The following is a 19,170-nucleotide window of genomic DNA, read 5'->3' on the forward strand; positions in this document are numbered from 1 at the left end:
GAGAAATACTACTAAAATAAATGAGATTCATCTCTCATCGTCTCTAAGAGAATAAACAGAATTTGCTCATTGCTTGTGTGATATTCACTGTCTCGCCGCCTTGGTTTAAAATGGAAACATTTTCAATATTGTGATGTGGTATTTTTCTTTATCACCAGTTGCTCGCAAAATAATAGACAATGATTTCATTTTCCATGATAATAAAATTAAGTAATTTTGTTTTTTTTAAATGAGTTAATCAACAAGTAGGTAAATAAACAAGTAACAAAAGTACAATTTCTGCGAATAATTTGCAGGTACCCAAAGACTTGATTTTTTTTTTTTTTTTTTATCCCTCATCGTCTGTCCTGATTAAGAAGAATGCAGTGTAACATGGATTTAAAGTGGATAACAGCTGTTGTTATCTGAGATCCTTGTGTTTTCTCTGTAGAGTGGAGAAGAAGGAGAGAGCCAGGTTAAAGACAGTTAAGTTTAACTCCAAGTCACGAGAAAAAGGGGTGAGTGAACCATTTCATACATGCATACAGTACCTACTAAGATACGAACAATATTCTGTTCTAAAACCTAGTGAGTTGCTTTGACTTCTAAGACCACATCCTTACTGAACTTAAACTCCGTGACTGATTTACGACACTTTCCCATAATTCTCCATAAATAAAGAACCACACAAAAGACTTGACACTTACATTTTGTTGTTCATTTTGTAAGATAATTTGACAATAATGTAATAAAGAAAAAGAAAACCTATCACACTTAAATATTGGGTAAATTTGGGTCAAGGTTGTTGGGTCAAGTTGTGTTAGGATTTTTTACACTTTTCTGTTAATTGACAGCTCTCTCAACTTTGAATACATTTTTGAGCTCACAGTGTGTCCTGGGATTGTATTCTCTGCAAACCAGACACTGTTCAAAAGTTTGAAAATACAATAAAAACTGTAAAATTGTGAAATATTATTACAAATTAAATTATCATTTAAAATAACTTTTTTCATGTTTTTTTGTATTGTTATTTATTCCTGTACTGACAAAGCCATTACTTCAGTATTCAATGTCACATGATTCTTCAGAAATAATTCTATGCTGAGAAAGGTTTCTTATTATCAATGTTGAAAACAGATGTGCTGCATGATATATTATGATTCTTAATTTTTTGATGAAAAGAATATCTTTTGTGACACAATTTTTTATTTAATGCATCCTCGCTAAATAAAGGTGTTCATTTCTTTAAAAAAATGACTGACCCCAAACATTTGATTAATTACATTGGTAGTGTACATGTTGATTTTGTCCAAAACAAGGTATCTTAGAAAGCAACACAATGTTGTTTCCTCGCTATGGAACAACCTCAGGATTATAATGTCTAAAATGCTGTAGAAGTACGCAACTCACTAGGGGTTAGAACAAAACTTCTTTGTTGCTTATATTGGGTATCTAGAATGACATTGAAATGCATTTTAAATTATGAACTAGTGTTGGATAATGTTCCTACCTCTGTGACAGTTTGACCATTTTATATTAACTCACATTTAATAATGCTCAGTCAGTGCATTCAGTGGAATGTAATATTCTGGATGACGTTTACTAATCAGTCTGCCATATGAATGGTCCGGTCTAAATTAACAGCATGCGTAGCTGCAAGTGTTGCAGGCCCAAAAACGGCCATATGTTATAATATATATAACACACATAACAATACTGTAATACATCTATAACTCATTTATGAGGCATAGAAGTCAAAACACCAGATTATCTAACAGCCGACAAAACATGCATGATAGGAAAACGAAGGACAAATACGCTTGCCATTGATGTCGGACTGCTCGTCCTTCTGTATGCCACACCTCCTCCTCCTCCTCCTCCTCTCCTGTCCTTCATCCTCACACTTCTCCTTCTGCCTACCATGCCATGCTCTCCAGTAACTCATAGTGTTGCAGTGCAAACAACCAGGCTTATAACTGATCACTGCAATGGAGACGCACCTATAGTCCTGGTGCGTCATCACTGCCGAAGAACAGAGCCATGTAGTTGCTATAACTTAAATATTTTCACATACTGTACAGGCTCTGTTCACAGCAAATGATTTCATACTTTATTTTGAAAAATCAATCAGCCCAACTTGCTTTGTTTTGTGGCATGTTGCCACAACCAAAGCCGTTATAGGCCTCCACATGCTTCTGGCACACTCACAATGCTTTTTACCCTCTGCATGCAAATCTGAATGCTTCGAGATTTCCTGCTGCTCGCTTTTTTTGAGTCTTCGACTCAAAAGCCATTCATTTGTCATCATGCATTTCATGTACAATTCTTACTTTGTGACGTCCTCCGCTAATTGAGTAAACACCTATCTATGAGAAATTGATCGTCAAATGTATCTTGAATCACTTGCAGTGCCAGTGGCATTTGATCAAGCCATCAGAGGTTCACAAAGCCAAGAGCAAAACAATCATCTTTTTATTTTTTCCATATGGACATTAGACAGCCCTCTTTCCCTTCCCTTCTTTTCTTTTGCCCTCCCCTTCCTTCTCTTCCTCAGCAGTCCCTCAATGACAAGCGTAAAAAGAACCTCTTTTCCCGCAAGTTCACCTTCTACAAGAACAAGGAGGCGAGTGAGCCGGAAACGAGCGATGTGGACCGTAAGTACCGAAAGCGGCACTACAGCGCAATGTTGGGTGAGAATAGGGCAGCAGGTCATGAGGACAGAGGTGGGCACTGCTCCACTGGACACAGCAGGCATCACAGCCTACTTTAGACACAGCAACACCCGTGGACAGAGAGCGCTTGGTGCCTGCTGTGTCCAGTGGCTGGACCAGGCCTTAGAGTGTCTCAGTAACCCATGTACTCTTGTGGTTGTTGTCTCTCTCGTTGCTCCCTTCCTGACCGCTCCACAGGACAACCCAGATGACATGCTATCCAAAGGCCTGAGTAAGTTCCCCATGTGGATGCCCACTTGGTCACCTCTGGACCAGATCTCTCTTCCTCTCGCATCTCTCATTCTTCACTCTCATAATTCATGCTGATCTTTCTCTCGAGGGCACTTTTAGTTTGTCCCAGAGTTCAAGAGCTTCTCCAGACACGCTTAAACTACCAGAATAAAACTGTTTTTCTCTTTCTGTTGTTGATGGTGGAGGTGACAGGTTGTTTTCTACTGTCTTTCTCACCGTTCTCTATGGAATCTCCCCTCATTCAGTATCTGCACATTTCATTTTCTCATGATGTTCTATTGAGAAGAATGATCTATTGATCTGATATTCATTTGCCATCACACACTTACTGCACGTGGGCGCGGGTACCCGACGGGTGAACTGCTAATGTTACGGGTGGAATAATATTTACGTGGTCAATTGCCAATAGCCAAGACTATTTCGACTTGTGCGGTACCCACGGATAGGCAGCTGCTCTCAAGCGGTCCCGTGCTTTTCACGCTCTGTAGTTTAAAGAGTAAAGAATGTCAAAGGTTTCTAATTACAACACGATTTACTGAACTGAGTGACAGCTTCAGTCATTAAGGGAGCGTTTCTGTATATAATCTATTCGCAATTTGAACTAGAGTTTTATTTTTCATGCTGCCAAGAGGAGGACCACAATTATGCCCACATGTTCAAAATAGCCTTTATGGGCAGATCGTTCACATGGTGTCGGCAACAGTTTTGTATTGTTCACGCGACAGATCCACGTTCTCAGCTTGTTTTTGGCTGCGTGTCTATTTACTCCTAAATGCATCAACTCAGACTGCCTAATGTTGGTTTGATTGCTTGTGTTAGAGAAAATCAGTGTTAGCTTGAGAAAATCAATAATTTTTCTTTACCAGATTTAATGCGGGTGTGGTGCGATTTTCTTTTCGGTGTTGAGTCATTCTTCAATTGCGGTGGCAAACAAGACTCACATTTCTTTTTTTAAATCACGTTTTATTTTTAAATAATAAAATGCATTGCTACGTATTTAAAAGCGTTTAATATAATATATTAGCTTAATGCTCATTTCGGTTTCTCTAAAATGAGTAGGAATATGCAACTTTAAAATGGTCTTTGGTGTCAGGTTTGGGTGAAGGGATGAGGCTAGGACTCAAGATGCAAGAAGCAATGGGCTTTATTAATCATGAAAATAAAAATAAAATAAAAACCTACCCTGAGGGGGGAAACAGAACTTGACCTTGACTTGACTGGCACATGACTGCAAACACAAGGAGAATAGGGCTGCATCCGAAAACTTAGATGGCACTATCAGCCAATGACTTTGTAGGCAGCGTTTGCGTATGAAGGTTCCTCACGAAACTGATTTAGGACAGAATTTTGAGGCAGCTTCACGGTTTAATGATCTACAGCAAAATAGAGCGAGCTTCGGTGAAACTAAGTGAATATTTAATGACTACAATAGTGATTTCTCGCTAGAAATGATATCATAAGTGGAAAACATTGATCATTCTAGCTCAACTGGCACAGAATGGAAAGCACAGGATAGTGGGATATCAAAGACAGCGAAGTGCACATCTATGCTGCCTTCAAAAATCGATCAGATGAAGGAATCTCAGGAGACAGGAAGTGAAACTAACATTGCATTCGGACGTGCCTTTATGCCTTCAGACCTTGGGATGTGTCCTCCGAACTAAGGCAGCATTTATCAGTTTTCGGATGCAGCCTAGATAGGGAGCGAACAAGGCGGGTGACGAGGGAAGACAGCTGGGGCAAATAAACCAATAATCAGGTAACAAGATGGGCGGAGTTTAAGACAATAGACAGGAGAGCACATGGCACAAGGAAACGCATGACAAGCTCACACCAAACATGACTAAAACACAAGCACATGGTCAGCAAACTAAATCACAAGCCATGTGCTCAAACAGAATGAGACACGAACACACAGCTAAAGAGACACTCATGAGCCGCGTTCACACAGAACATGACAACATGAAAGCACGCAGCCGGTGTTTTTCACTGCTACACAGAACGCGTGAACTCGAAACAGCCACTCGCTCACACAACAAGACAGAGCTAATGCTCATCCCGTGCACACAACACAGAAGACATTAATGTCCGAATCCCGACACAAAACCAAACTAGGCCGAAGCGCCGGAATCTAAAGACCTCGCCCCGCACATGAAACAAGGCACACTGACAAGAGAGCGCAAGCCTCGAGCACGCTCGAAACCGTGCGCTCAGACAATACAGGAGTGTCAGGGATCTGTCATGAAACCTAGAAATAAACTAATGACAGAACCCTGACATTTGGTACCTTTATCACTTTAAGGTCTCAAAACTTTCAATTATATTAAATGGCTATGAAAGCAAGAAAGTTCAGATATATTTTTGAAGTAACACCACAGACGTAATATAACATCATAGACGCTGTCTATAAAGATGCTGCTTTTCAGCCATACCTGATAAGAGTGATAGAGTTATATGATTATTGCTTTTTTTAAACAATTTAATTAAATTGTACCTGGTAAATTAAATCGAAATCACAATATAACCATTTTATTAGTTTTAAAAATGTTATATTTTTGCAATTACATCCCAGGATACGTCTGTATGGCTCCATTACATATGTACCAGTTTAAACATGTTAAAACGGTACACACATTGTTTCCCCCCTACACAATATAAAAATGCAAACATTTAATGATTTATTGTTTTTAAAAATTTTAACTGTTGCAAATTAGGCGTAACTTGCCACTGCAATTGAAGGATGGCCCCGTTTTAAATCAGGACATTTGGTGTCATCCAGTAGCTTTTAGTTTACATCACAACTCAATAAAACCACACTAATATGGACAAAGACACCTTCAGAAAGGAAATTAATTCTCAGTCTAGAGAGCTTCTTTTTTTTTTTTGTCAAAAAATGTGCCTGCGTATGCAAAATGTGTAGTAAATATTTGAAATGTTTAAGACATTTATAGACAAACGTTTATAGCGTGTGCTTAATCCCCTGTTTCTGTTGTTTAGATTAATATTGGCTGCTAGGCAGGATTCATTTGTTTACTGTTTTTCTCTATTTTTATTAAACTGTATAGGCTATTTTATGCTAACGCTAATTTTAGATGTATAATAAACCTGATAAGAAACATCAAACTATGGCTGGTAATAAAAAAAAAATATTGTGATTAATCTTATGATTTCTGACCAGTATTTAGAAAGCAGAATGAAACCGTAATAATGTCAAACTCTGTTCTTTTAACTTATTGTTTTATTTAATATTATTATTCGACATTTTTTAACTATTTTTCCATGAACTTTTCTACAAAGCACAAGCTTGCATTCCCCTGGGGATCGTCGACCACAGTTTGAAGACCCCTGCGCTACTTAACTTAGTCAACTTTTAAGAGTATAGTAGCACACTACCTCAAAACTAACATATATGGACTAAAGTTTTGATTTCATGTGGTCTTTAAATTGGAGGTATTCTCAGCCGGTGTGTGTGTGTGTACTCCTCCACTGTGCTGAGACTCAGGATTGCTCGTCCACTCTTATGTGAAGTCACCTCATGCATCATCATCATGTGCTCCTGTTCTTGGTTTTCATCATCCATTCCTCTGTTATGATTTCAGAGCATGTCACCTCTAATGCCAGTGATAGTGAGAGTAGTTACCGTAAGTTCTTCTTTCCATTGTGTCCTTCATCCGCCGGCCTCGTCTGCTTTTCTTTCACATTTAACACTGTTCTTCTCTCTCTCTCTCTCTCTCTCTCTCTCTCTTCCTCTCTGCTGTGAATTAACGTGTATGGGAGATCCAATTTAATAATACAATATAAAAATAAATAAATCGCCAAGCAGTGTTATTCTGGACTTCTCAAGAGTTTACATCGCCCACCCCCTTCACCAGAGCAGCACTGCAGTGAGGCAGGCTGGGTAATGTTCCACAAGCCACACAGATACAATACCGAAATCAATCAGTGAGCCCTCCCGCCAGTCTCCATAGCAACAGTGCACCCCCCATCACTACCCAGCCCTTGCCCTCTCCCTGTCAGAGACAGTCAGAGTCACAGTGTTATATCAAAGCCACTCTGGGGATATTACACACCGCTGTGATCAGCACTGCAGACTGTGCATCAGAGCAGGGCATTACCAGACACCGCATGATACCAGACACTTTCAGCCACCATTCCCAGCATCATAATGGGGTTGCCAATACAATTGTGGCAAATTTAATGATTGCAAACATAAATAATAATAATAAATTGATGCAAGCAGGGCCGACTCTAAAAATGTTATTGGGCCACTGGTTCAAATTTGTACGTAGCTTCTTCAATATTTCCACTTGTTCTGCTATATCACCGTTCAGAAGCTTTCCGATTTTTTTTTTCTTTCTTTTTTTTTTGAAAGAAATTAATTCCTTTATTTAGTAAGGATGCATTACATTATGTAGTAGTTAATTATATTTAATTGTGAAAGTAAAGACAGGCTGTTCTTTTGATCTTTCTTTTTATCCAAAATCCTGGACGGAAAATCGCAGTTTCACAGCATGTGACACTGAAGACTGGAGCAATGAAGCTGATAATTCAGCTTTGACATCACAGGAGTAAATCATTTTTTTTGTCAAATGTATTATAAAAGAAACATTTATTTTAATATGTAATAATATTTCACAATATTACAGTTTTGACTGTATTTGTGATCAAATAAATGCAGCCTTATTTCAAACACATTTTTAAAAATCTTACCGAATCAAACTTTTGAACAGCAGTGCAAGTAAATATAATATATTTAATTTTGTAGCAATTTATTTTATGCTGATATGTTCGCGTAAATGTTAAGTTTTCATTTAATCAGCATTTATGTAGTTTGCAATGATATGTAAATTGTATGGCTCTACAGTACAGTGCAATGAAGCTCCATCACTGCAATTCATTCATAAATAATTGTTTTGCTGGAAAATGATGTCATGCAGGACCTGTACTGACCAGTTGTAATAGTATAATCAGTATTTGATTGTATCGGCACAACCCGGCCGTACAAAAGCTTGTCCTGTGAAATCAAGTCTTCATTGAAGCTGTACTTTGTGTGATTTCCTCAAGTATTCTTTGTGATCTTTCATACATGTGAATAACTAACAAAAACAGCCAGTTTATTCTGCACTAACGCACAGTATTTCACATCGCTTTCTTGTGGGGAGGGAATAAATGCATAATATTTCATATATTAAGTACACTACAGTATGATCCAATAAACGGCACAAGCATGGCACACAGGCCCAATTCTGCCTTTAAAGGACAATGCTGATTCATTTACAGCACGCTTCTGCCTCTAACTCATAGTGCACAGGCAGGCCTGCTGAGATCCACAGAAAGAGCTGCACTTTAATCATTATGACAGTCTCACACCAACCGTGACGGAGGACTCCATTGCCTTCACACTGGTCATTTGTGTGGCGTAGAGGACCTCTAGCGGCCTCCAGTGGATCTCGCATAGCTTCTGTTGCAATTTCACACATTCAATAATAGACTGGTGCAGGTATGACGTCAGAACCCAGTCCACCGCTGGTTCCTTCGAGATTTTCCTGTGTGGTTTTATCACTTCATGAGTAAAATAAAGCTTGTGGTAAACATAACTTGATGATCACACTTACACTGCACACACTCACACCTTAAGCAGTCTTATCTAGTTACTTAATAAAAACTTGCGTTTTGAAATATGAACACAACTGCTTCAAAATGCACCTTTTTGCTCTGGGTGTTTGTAATTTATGTTGTAGAACAAAACATCAAAGTATAATCAGGTCATGTTTTCCACAGTTCAATCGAAAAACCCCATTATAAAAACCCATAGGAAAATCTCGAAGGAACCAGAGGCGAATTAGTCAGTTCTGACGTCATACCTGCACCAGTCTATAATGCATGAGCAGAAAACATTGCATTGATTTTAGTGTCTTAATATGCTTGGCTGGATTTGTTTGTCTAAAAACGATACCGTTAACCAAATGATGAATTGTACAGAGATATTTTTTCTAAGTTTAACTGTGTATGTGTGTGTGTGTGTATTTCTCAGGTGGTCAAGAGGAATATGTGCTCTCTTATGAGCCAGTCTGTCAGCAGGAAGGTAAAATGCTTATGATTCTCTGTAACATCATTAGATTAACCCGTGAGATTTAACATGAACAGTTATTATCAGGAAAATGCAAGTGATTTCATGAATGGTCTTTCCGCAGTGAACTACGCACGGCCAGTGATAATCTTGGGTCCGATGAAAGACAGAGTAAACGATGACCTGATATCGGAGTTCCCTGACAAATTCGGTTCCTGTGTTCCCCGTAAGTCTCTGTACACCGTGTGTGTATGAGCTGATGAGATCATATGATGAGGGACACATCGTAACGGTGTTTGCACTGGCTTGTCAGATGAGAAAAGCAGTTTTGACTACATTGACATGGTTGAATAGCTTTTTTTCTTTTTTTTTGAGATTTTAATACAATTCTACTAGTAAGTAATGTTAATTATTATTCCCTGTGAGGTTATTAAACTGGGGAATGTCTGTGATTTAATTAATTTCCCTTCAAAATGCAGTGGACTTCACCATTCATGGTGCGGTTTGATTAAAACGCATTAATAATACATAAATATGGCACTATTCGAAGGGACAGCCATTTGTAATGCTGCCTGTCACCATAGTGGACGTAATCGAGTGCACTCATTCAATCCCACAATGCACCACAATAACGGGCGAACAACCGCATAACAGAGTTCCAATACAAATATTTTCATTACTACTGGAGCTGCCAGTTTGCTAGTGTCAAATGATTTTGAATCAGCAAGCACAAACTACACAAAAGTGGCAGCCCTTCTGGTGCACTCAGTGTCCGAATTCACTCACTCGTTTTCATTCACTCTTTAAAGGCTGGGACATACCAAGCTGAAGGTCGAAGCCAAGGTACCTGCTGATATAGGCAGATATTTACTTACACGCAGACGCAGAACGCACGTGCTAGTTTACAGTTGCCTTTAGTCCCTTTGGTGAGTTGAAGTGCAGCTTTTTGACCGAGACGCAGCCGGCGAGATGCGACGACACAGTCAGCTTTAGTCGCCGCTAGTTCTTTGACGTCGGCTACTCGGCTTGGTGTCCCAGGCTTTAGATGAGGGAGACATTCAAAATGAAAGTTTGAGAAGCACTGCAATAGCTTCCAAAAAAGTAATTGAGGCCAATGGTTCTCATCTTCATTTTTTTTATATAAGCTTATCAGGTAGAAATTGTGACTAAAACTTTTTTACTGATTCTTTTCCTAATTCTTATAGAATAAATCTCTTAAAACTCATGGACCTTCGAATATTGTTGCGCAGCATAAACTGGGTGGCTGTGTTCTGAGACCCACAATGATAATAACGTAGCTTGTGCTCCTCTCTGTCCCAGATACAACGAGACCGAAGCGAGATTACGAGGTGGATGGGAGGGACTACCACTTTGTCGCGTCCAGAGAGCAGATGGAGAGAGATATACAGGAGCACAAGTTCATCGAGGCAGGCCAGTACAACAGCCACCTGTATGGAACCAGTGTGCAGTCTGTCAAAGAGGTGGCGGAAAAGGTGAGGTTATTACCAACACCTAGTCTACTGTACATGCATTACATTTACCAGGCAACAAAAACAAGTATTTGAATGTCATTAGTCAATGTTTACATATTGGGGCCTATTGTCACGATCTGAAACGCAAGTATCAAACGCGAAATGCAAGTAACTTTGTGGGCGGATCTCGTAAATCTAAAATGAGTTGGTCTGAAGCTACATTATTCATAGGTGTGGTTTGGGCGTAACGTGCAATAAACCAATCGGAGCGTCCTCTCACATTCCCTTTAACGTGCCCGACCTGCGTCTGTGGAGGGAAAAGTCCGCTGTGCGTCGAGTGCACAATAGGAATGATACATGCGTCGGCGTACAAAGTAATTTGCGCTGGGTGCAAGATAGGGCCCATGATGTTATTTAGGAATTGGAGCTTAGCATTATTTCTGGAGAAATAAGCACAATATGCACGATACACCTGCACAATTGCTGACAACACAGAAGTCTAATGCTTAACATGCATCCTTATTGCTAACCAGATGAAAACACTGTGTGTGTGATACTCTCTTCAGGGCAAACACTGCATTCTAGATGTATCAGGCAACGCCATCAAGAGGCTGCAAGTGGCTGTGCTTTACCCCATCGCCATTTTCATCAAACCAAAATCAGTGGAGAACATCATGTGAGTGAAAGACAAGAAATCAAACTAGTATTTACAAAGAATGTCATGCCATCAATGACTGATACATTACTATGGTGCTGATGGAAAGGGTGGGATGTCTATTCTCTAAATGTCTATTTGCCATTGTGTCATATGTTGTAAACTCTACCCAGTCAAAGGCATTGGGTCGCCGTCAAATCTATTTATTTCTCAAACCTTTTTAAATATAGGATCACTCACTAACCCACAAGCAATGCAATACAACGGTGTAATTAGAGGGCAATGCTCTGTCCTCAGGGAGATGAATAAAAGACTGACAGAGGAACAAGGCAGGAAGACATACGACAGAGCCATGAAGCTGGAACAGGAGTTCATGGAGCACTTCACAGGTCTGTGTCTCTCATACTTTGAGTATGAGACTACTTACTCTTGTCAAGACTACAGCCTACCACAACTCACATTTATGATATTACAATACACTGCAGGTGAAACTCGAAAAATTTGAATATCGTGCAAAAGTTCATTTATTTCAGTAATTTAACTTAAAAGGTGAAACTAATATATTATATAGACTCATTACATGCAAAGTGAGATATTTCAAGATTATGAAAACCCCAAATTCAAAATTAGAATATTGTGAAAAGGTTTTCATAAACTGTAAACCATAATCATCAAAATTATAACAAATAAAGGATTGAAATATCTCACTTTGCATGTAATGAGTCTATACAATATATTAGTTTCATCTTTTAAGTTTAATTACTGAAATAAATCAACTTTTGCACGATATTCAAATTTTTTGAGTTTCACCTGTATGTATATTTGTAGCAATGGCAAGATGGCTCTGAACCAGTTCAAGAAATGAAAACAAAAACCATAAACGAACGAAATTTTAACAAGAACATAAACGAAAACGAAATCAAGTTTAATCATTCTAAACAGAAACTCTAGTTTGAAATGACCTGTAACCGTTTAATAATGTTATTTTATCATTCTGTTTAATATTTTAATTTAGCAGTCAACCAGTCGTGAATTACAATATTACGACCTATGCACATTGTCAAAATGTGACTTTGCACATTGCACATTGATCCAACGTGAGTGAATTGTCGAGCCATCATAGATATGTCGCCATGGCAAAACGCTGGCATTAGCTTTTGTATCTCAGGTTTATCCAAGGATATGCCACCGACTGTTAAAGCATTACATTTAAGTGAAAAATAATGTCAGGTTATATCCAGTGTGGCGGGTTTTGAAACCTGTAAAAATAGCAGGTTAGTGTAGAAACTCTACTTTTTAGGAAATAAAAATAATAATAATAATAATACAAACCAATGAAACCATGTTGATTAAGTTAGTATTGTGACTTTATGTATGTTCAGACACTTGCATTATATTGTTAACATTTTATGAAAATCAAGCTCAAATGGAGTTGCAAGGTTTTCCCCAGAGAATGTCGGAGATTTGTGTTCTGTCCGTCATTAGAACGGCCACATTTGGCCAAAATCTTGTGTTGTAAAAGATGATGCATTGGCTGTGTTGGCTATGACCAGACGGCAAAAACCAGACGAAGACACTCTTCTCAGCTCCTCAAATACGTCAAATATTAGCCTCTTATCGTGTTTTTTGAATAAAGAAAATGCTGTACTCATTCAAAGAACCAGGGCTGGATTTCCCGATAACATTGTCTCTTAGTGCGCTACGAAAACTCTTGAGGTATAACTTAACTAAAGGTATAACCACTTCTAGTCGTGCTCCCCGAACAACACCTTAGGAAGCTGCTTAAGATAGAAAAGAATAGTTAATTGAGAAAGCGGTGTTCTTTATAAAAGAAGCACTTCAGAAATAGTTGAAATTGCATTTATTATTTAGGACTCATTGGATATTATAAAAAATATAATAGCCTATAATAACCTAGCCTACATATTTTAACATTTGTATCATATGTTGCCGCCACAATAACGGCCCATTTTTTTCTCTCTCTTCTTTTTGTTCGCTGAGGTGTGTGATGAAATATTGTTCTTGTAAATGCTTTCCAGCACTTCAGTAATAGAAGTGTACATCGTACGTACGGTGCTCGGCAGTGATCAAAAAGGATTTAAACAGTGAAATTTGAAGTGATCTCTTCCTGTAAACTCAGAGATGTGGATTCGGACGGCAGTTAAATCCCCACACGACCTTGGTGTTCGTCAAAAAACATGAGGTCATTTGGCCGGGGATTTTTACCTGTGTGGTGTTAGAAAAACACTGACATCCTGGATTCGGGTGGCAATAAAACGACCGACTAACCTACTTTCCTTTTAAATGTTGATAATACCGTACGACCCCATGAGAAACTATTACCGTCCAACAAGGGCTGAACTGGCAGTGTGCTTTCACTGGCCTTCGGCACAACTATTCACTGTATCGTGTGAGCAAACTCCCCACCACAATCATTCCTCTCAAACAGACTCCTAAGCCTTTACTGACTTATGCTTTCCCAGCTGATGTTCCTTTGGATAATATAATTAAAACGCTAACAACAATGCATGAAAACACAGTGGCCACTAGCGGAGTGAACGGTCAACAGTGATAACGTAAAGCTTACAGAAGATAGACTTAACTGAGCAACGTTTCGGGAAACCCGTATTAACGATAAGGTACAGCTTGAGGTGCAACTTAAGAACGACGTAGCGTTAAGAAGGTTTCGGGAAATCCAGCCCAGGTCTTTATTTGCCTTTGCACTGCAAACAAGTGGACAGTCTCTCATATTATACAGTTCTGTTCAAGCGCTTGTATTTAATATAGACAAAAAAAGTTATATTATTAACCAGTATTTCTTTCTTATCAAAATATTATTGGAACGGTAATGTTACAGAATGAAACATTCTGTTCGGAGTGAACGGATTTTTTTTTTTTTTCAAGCCATACAAACTGATAAAATGTCATTTGCTTTGGATCAACTTGTGTGCGAACTGCATAAATGTAAATGCACATGTAGTCTTCACACAAATCCAGAGACCTATGGATTATACATAATAACAAGAACGCTGCCCACAGCAGGCTATAAGTGTGTGTACGAGCTTGTGTTTTGATGGCTGTAGCAGCGGCGCTTCAAAAGAGATGAACTTAGAAGAAAAGAGCATTTCACCATCAGTTACTGTTATCACAGTCAGCATGAGACAACCTCTGAGCGCTTACAGGCGGTCAGGTACAGTAACTTAGCTTTTTACCCTGATCACCTGCATGAACACACATGAGGACTGCAGACGGGAAGCGGCTTACGTCTCAGTTGTTCAATCTTTTTTTATGTTCACACAAATATTTACACATTTTAAGAAATGTGCTGAAAAAAGCAGTATCATTAAATTGTACAACTTTGTGGTTTTATGTTGACAAATTATTAATCTAGCAAAAAAAAAGTGTTTGTGTGGAAGTTGCATTGTAAGTGCACTTGTTTCAGGAGCATGTGCCTCTTCTGCTCTCTGAATTCATCCCCCTTTTAAAGCGCCGCTGCTAAAATGTAAGACTAACGAACTAAGAAGAAGTCACTACTTGACTCGTTGGCTTACACAAGTGTAAGAAGCGAACTGTCGTCAGTGTATTCTGTATGCATGAACTTGTGCCTCTGCATTGCAGCCATCGTTCAGGGCGACACCTTGGAGGAGATCTACGATCAAGTCAAGCAGATCATCGAGGATCAGTCCGGGCCGTACATATGGGTGCAGTCCAAGGAGAAGCTATGAGCGCCTTCAGGAGATTATCGTCCCCTTCTCTCTGCCTGATTTATTTATTGATTCTCTCTTCTTTTTTCTTTTTTTTTTGTCGTTCTTTTTTTGATAATCTCAGTCGGGCTTCTCCAACCGACAGCGTTCACTCAACAGATTAATTCCTTAATCCAACAAGCTTGGATCTCTGTTCAGTCCTGCATCCGCTCCTCCTGACTCTCAAGAGACGGCGATCTGTCCTCCTCAGATCTCCACTGCTTCCACGCTCGCAGAGAGCCAAAGCTGTTTACCAGGGGTCTGGAAACGGGACAGTTCCTTAATGTTTAAGGGAGGTTACTTTGTAAGGACAAAGACAGCGATCTGGATTTTCCGACACGACACGTCTCTTTCCGTTTGACCCGTTCGTTTGTGTGTTGTTTTCTGTGTAAATGGTGACATGGAGCCAGAGTCTCAGGCGTCGGATTCATTCGAATGGCGAGAGAAACACAAAAAGGCAAAAGTTTGCACGTTGTAGCTTTTAAGACCAGGTGTTTCTTCGGCCCTTCTTTCCTCGTTGTCTGTCCCGCACATCACGGATTTGCTTGTTTTTCTCCCTCCGCTGTTGTATTGGCATGCTTATTGTTCTCCTCGTTCTAATCGTCTGCGTTTCAGAGCCGTCATGCGTTCCGATGACGTCCCGCCACCGTTAGAATGTCGGAGTCTACAATCAGTGTCTTACGCAGAGTACATGTTTTCAACTCTTCGATTTACATTTAGGAAAGTCCGCCATTTGTAAGGAACTGATATTTTTAAGAGGCAATAAAATGCCAGCGCATATATGTGGAAGAAATTTATTGTACAATGAGATCTTAACAGATATTTAACCCTCCATAAACTGCCTATTTTGTTATAATAAAAGTCTATATTGAGCTTTACTTAAGCACTATTATGATGGGAGTTATTTTCTTGACATTGTAAAATGTATATTAGAGCAAGATATTTAACAAAGGAAATAGTATGAATATATTTTTTCCCCTTTTTTCTGTTACCACCCTTTATTTTCCCCAAACTGAAACAAACGACAAGATGCAGGGCAGCGAGGAGAGCGCAGAGAAAACAGGAATGATTATTGACAGGCTAGTTCTGTCTCTTCCTCCTCTCTGCCCATCATCATCATCATCAGCTGGAAGAAGAAGGCTCTGTCCGTTCCCCCTCTCCGCTGGAAGAAGAGCTTCACAGAGACTCCTTTTTTTTCTTCTTTTTTTTTCTAAACCCGTCCCGGAGAAGGGGTCCCGTCTGCTCTTCCTACGACATGATTGTTTTCTATACTAAGACTGCTTGTTCTACCACCTCAACACCTCTGCTTTTTAGGGACATTTTGGGACTGAAAAAAAAAAAAAGAAACATGTAAATAACCTACTGATCTGATTCATTCCATTGATCACAACGAACAAGAGAATGGTTAATTCAAGAACAATAAAACAAAATCTTTCTCATACAGCACAGTGCTGGTGTGAGTCTTCCTTCGGGTGGAGCGCTGGAGTGTGTTTACATCTGCGAGGATGCCAACATCAATAAGATTATGGTAATGCAAGGCCATTTATGGCACATTAAGGGGATAGTTCAGTTTGGTATGATTTATTCGCCCTCATGCTGTTCCAAACCTCTATTATTTTATTTCTTCTGTGGTCCATACAAATGGTTACCGACATTCTTCAAAATATCAACAGTTGATGGAAATGGGGGTTCGTAAATGATGACGATTTTACAACACACTGTCAACTATTTTACAATTTTTGCAAATTGGTAGCTAATTCGTTTAAATCCTTACAATATTATCATTGGTAGGTTTTCATATGATCAGCTTAGGGTTTACGGGTGATTAAAATCATTTTGTTTTCATTCAAATCAAATCATCACCTCATTAAAGTGATGTTTTCTCATGAGATTTGGGTTTAAGTGTTGAAGCAATGGCACAGGAACTGCTGAGGTGCAGTAAACGGAAGTACGATGGCAAATGTGGGCATGCAATTATTCATTTGGTTAGTGTTGTGAACCAGGGAATTGTAATTAACAAACATTGGGAAGAACAGTGAAGCGTTCCAGTGCTTCATTTGACAAAGTTTCTGCACTATTGGAAAGCGGTTTGTCCAGTCTGTGAAGCAGAATTAGCTTTTAAAGATAAGTGCGCCTGGTTTCACTGAGTGAAGTGACTGATAGAGACTATTTGTTTGACATTACACACAGTTAGACAAGCTTCTAACAAGCACTTGTTGACTTCTTTATGTATTATGGAAATCCACCACCGACTCAAGAGTAAAAGTAAAAACGGAAAATGTGAGTTTCAATTAAAATGGCCACATTTGTGTCAAAGTGGATTTTTTATCTTTATATTTTTTTTTAAATAAATTCATGATAAATATCCCTTTATTCTATAAAACCATTCATTTTTAGTACATTTAAATAATACATATTAATTAGTTTGATCTTAAATCCCCAAAATGTCAGGTTGTCCAACTGTCCGAACAAATAAACAGACTAAGAAAACTATTTAAAATGGTGTCTTAATAAAGAGAAAATTCAAACGAAATACTATGGCATTATTTTAGGTTTGAACCCTTTCATATAAACATTTTTTTTATAATTATCAGTAGTTTTAAAGCTGTTGAGATAATTGAGAAACGTTTGTCTGTGATTTTGTATATTGTCAAATGTCAGGGTGGCACAACTGCAAACATGGCTCTTATATTATGAATTGATAAGGTAATAACAGTAAACATGATAATGCATCATCCAGATCATTGTGGCAGTGTAAAAGTTTGTAGATCTCTCTCAAATACTAGTAAAAACTGCTTAATTCAAGTATGGTTTGCATGTCAGGTAGTACAACTACAGTATACACAATTATTTGGTTGTACTGGATGACATGAAAAAAAAAGCTTAAGCTTAATTTGTCAGTGACCCACACGTCAATGAGTAACTTTTGTGACGAATTGTTAGAGACATAAATGAGTTACATAATCTTCCTTGGTTTAAACTAATTTTGAGCTCCTGCGCTTGTTCATGTCCTCATGAAACTCTATAACTTGTAACTCATTCAACTCCATAACTTTTAACTGTCTTTATTTAATAATCTGGCAACACATTTTGTTTCAATAAGGTGACAAGCAATCCCAAATACTCATTTCAACCATTTATTTCTCAAACAACATGGCACTTGCGGTCATACAAGCAATCTTTACAGTGTAATTCATTTAAATAAGTATATTAAGGGTCACAGAACTCCAGCCCGAGTCTTTAAATAACGCTGTCCTCATATTCACAAGTGGCACAGAGAATATGAGTTCTCTGTTCACTCATGCAGCGCTTCATAAGTCACTTTTTGTCTTTTATCTGTCGGTTGGCATCCTTTATTCCCTCTTTCACCTCCTTCACAAACGTCTCCCGCAGTCTGGAAGCTCTGCGACCCAACTCTCCCACATCCCTGGGCATCTGTGAGGTCTCCTCGCGTATCTGGCGATAAGTGTGGGATGTGAGCAGCTTGTTCGAGGCTTTTTTCCCGGCGATCTGAGCTTTAGTGATGGCGAAGGCCGTGATCTGCGCAGCGCGTCTGATGGGTCGAGACTCCGCGAGCTTCTCCACCACCTGAGCGTTATTTATCAAGGCCTGAAAGATCCGCCCCAGCACCATTTTGAACCTGTTACAGATATATACATTAGGTTTTAATTACCTTAACCACGTTCACGTTTAATACATGTTTAACTATTATTTCGTTATGTAAACAGTAAATTACCTTCAAAGGTCCCCAATCGAGTTCTCTGCACTCCACTGAGCGGGTCTTTCTTTTTCACTACGATTTGATTTGGATCACCGTAAGGGTTTACACGACACACCGCCTCTACAGGGGTGGAGAGTAATGCATTTTACACAACAGTCATTCGCTGAAGTTCAGGTTATTGTGTTATATTTACAATGTTTTTTTTATAGTTTCCCTGAACCTCACGATTACCTTAACATATCATGATTTAAAGTTACATAAAGGCAATTATACAAACATTGGTGGACGTCGGATAGACGTACAGATCTATATTGGGTCAGTCGGTCCATGACCAATTCTGGACTATTCAACGTCCAAACTAGGTCCACTATTTGAACGTCCAACCATGAACCAACTTGGACGTCATATTGACATTCAACATTTGACCTTTGAACTGGGTAATTTTTTTGGACAACTATGACCATAGTTAGGCTAGCCTATATGACAGGTGCAGGACATTTATATGATTAATATGTCATTTTTTTATTTACAAATATCAAAATGGTTGTTATCAACATGATTAATACA

General features: G+C 38.8%; 2 protein-coding genes across 51 annotated transcripts in view; one reads left to right on the top strand and one right to left on the bottom strand.

The window, feature by feature from the left end:
* Positions 1–16,328, top strand: part of dlg1b (discs large MAGUK scaffold protein 1b) — a 110,716-nt gene extending 94,388 nt beyond the window's left edge. For 20 of the 50 annotated variants that reach the window (XM_079614348.1, XM_079614349.1, XM_079614315.1 and 17 more), the window contains 9 exons: positions 431–497; positions 2,534–2,633; positions 6,542–6,583; positions 8,977–9,027; positions 9,137–9,238; positions 10,333–10,505; positions 11,051–11,160; positions 11,437–11,528; positions 14,758–16,326. In XM_079614348.1, the coding sequence (XP_079470474.1) occupies positions 431–497; positions 2,534–2,633; positions 6,542–6,583; positions 8,977–9,027; positions 9,137–9,238; positions 10,333–10,505; positions 11,051–11,160; positions 11,437–11,528; positions 14,758–14,864 (844 nt within the window). In that variant the 3' untranslated portion in view covers positions 14,865–16,326. Of the gene's footprint in view, positions 1–430; positions 498–2,533; positions 2,634–2,888; positions 2,923–6,541; positions 6,584–8,976; positions 9,028–9,136; positions 9,239–10,332; positions 10,506–11,050; positions 11,161–11,436; positions 11,529–14,757 lie in introns of all 50 variants that reach the window. The other 30 variants (XM_079614322.1, XM_079614333.1, XM_079614336.1 and 27 more) reach the window with 4 other exon arrangements.
* Positions 16,329–18,005: 1,677 nt separating this feature from the next.
* LOC306999558 (protein NCBP2AS2-like) lies at positions 18,006–18,723 on the bottom strand. The gene is made up of 2 exons (XM_079614361.1): positions 18,619–18,723; positions 18,006–18,522 (listed from the first exon to the last, which is right to left on the bottom strand). Exon 2 carries the CDS (start codon positions 18,513–18,515, stop codon positions 18,201–18,203), a length of 315 nt encoding a protein of 104 aa, XP_079470487.1. The 5' UTR covers positions 18,516–18,522; positions 18,619–18,723; the 3' UTR covers positions 18,006–18,200.
* Positions 18,724–19,170: the final 447 nt, after the last annotated feature.

The sequence above is a fragment of the Phoxinus phoxinus genome (assembly GCF_949152265.1).
Source record: "Phoxinus phoxinus genome assembly, chromosome: 5".
Taxonomy (NCBI): Eukaryota; Metazoa; Chordata; class Actinopteri; order Cypriniformes; family Leuciscidae; genus Phoxinus; species Phoxinus phoxinus.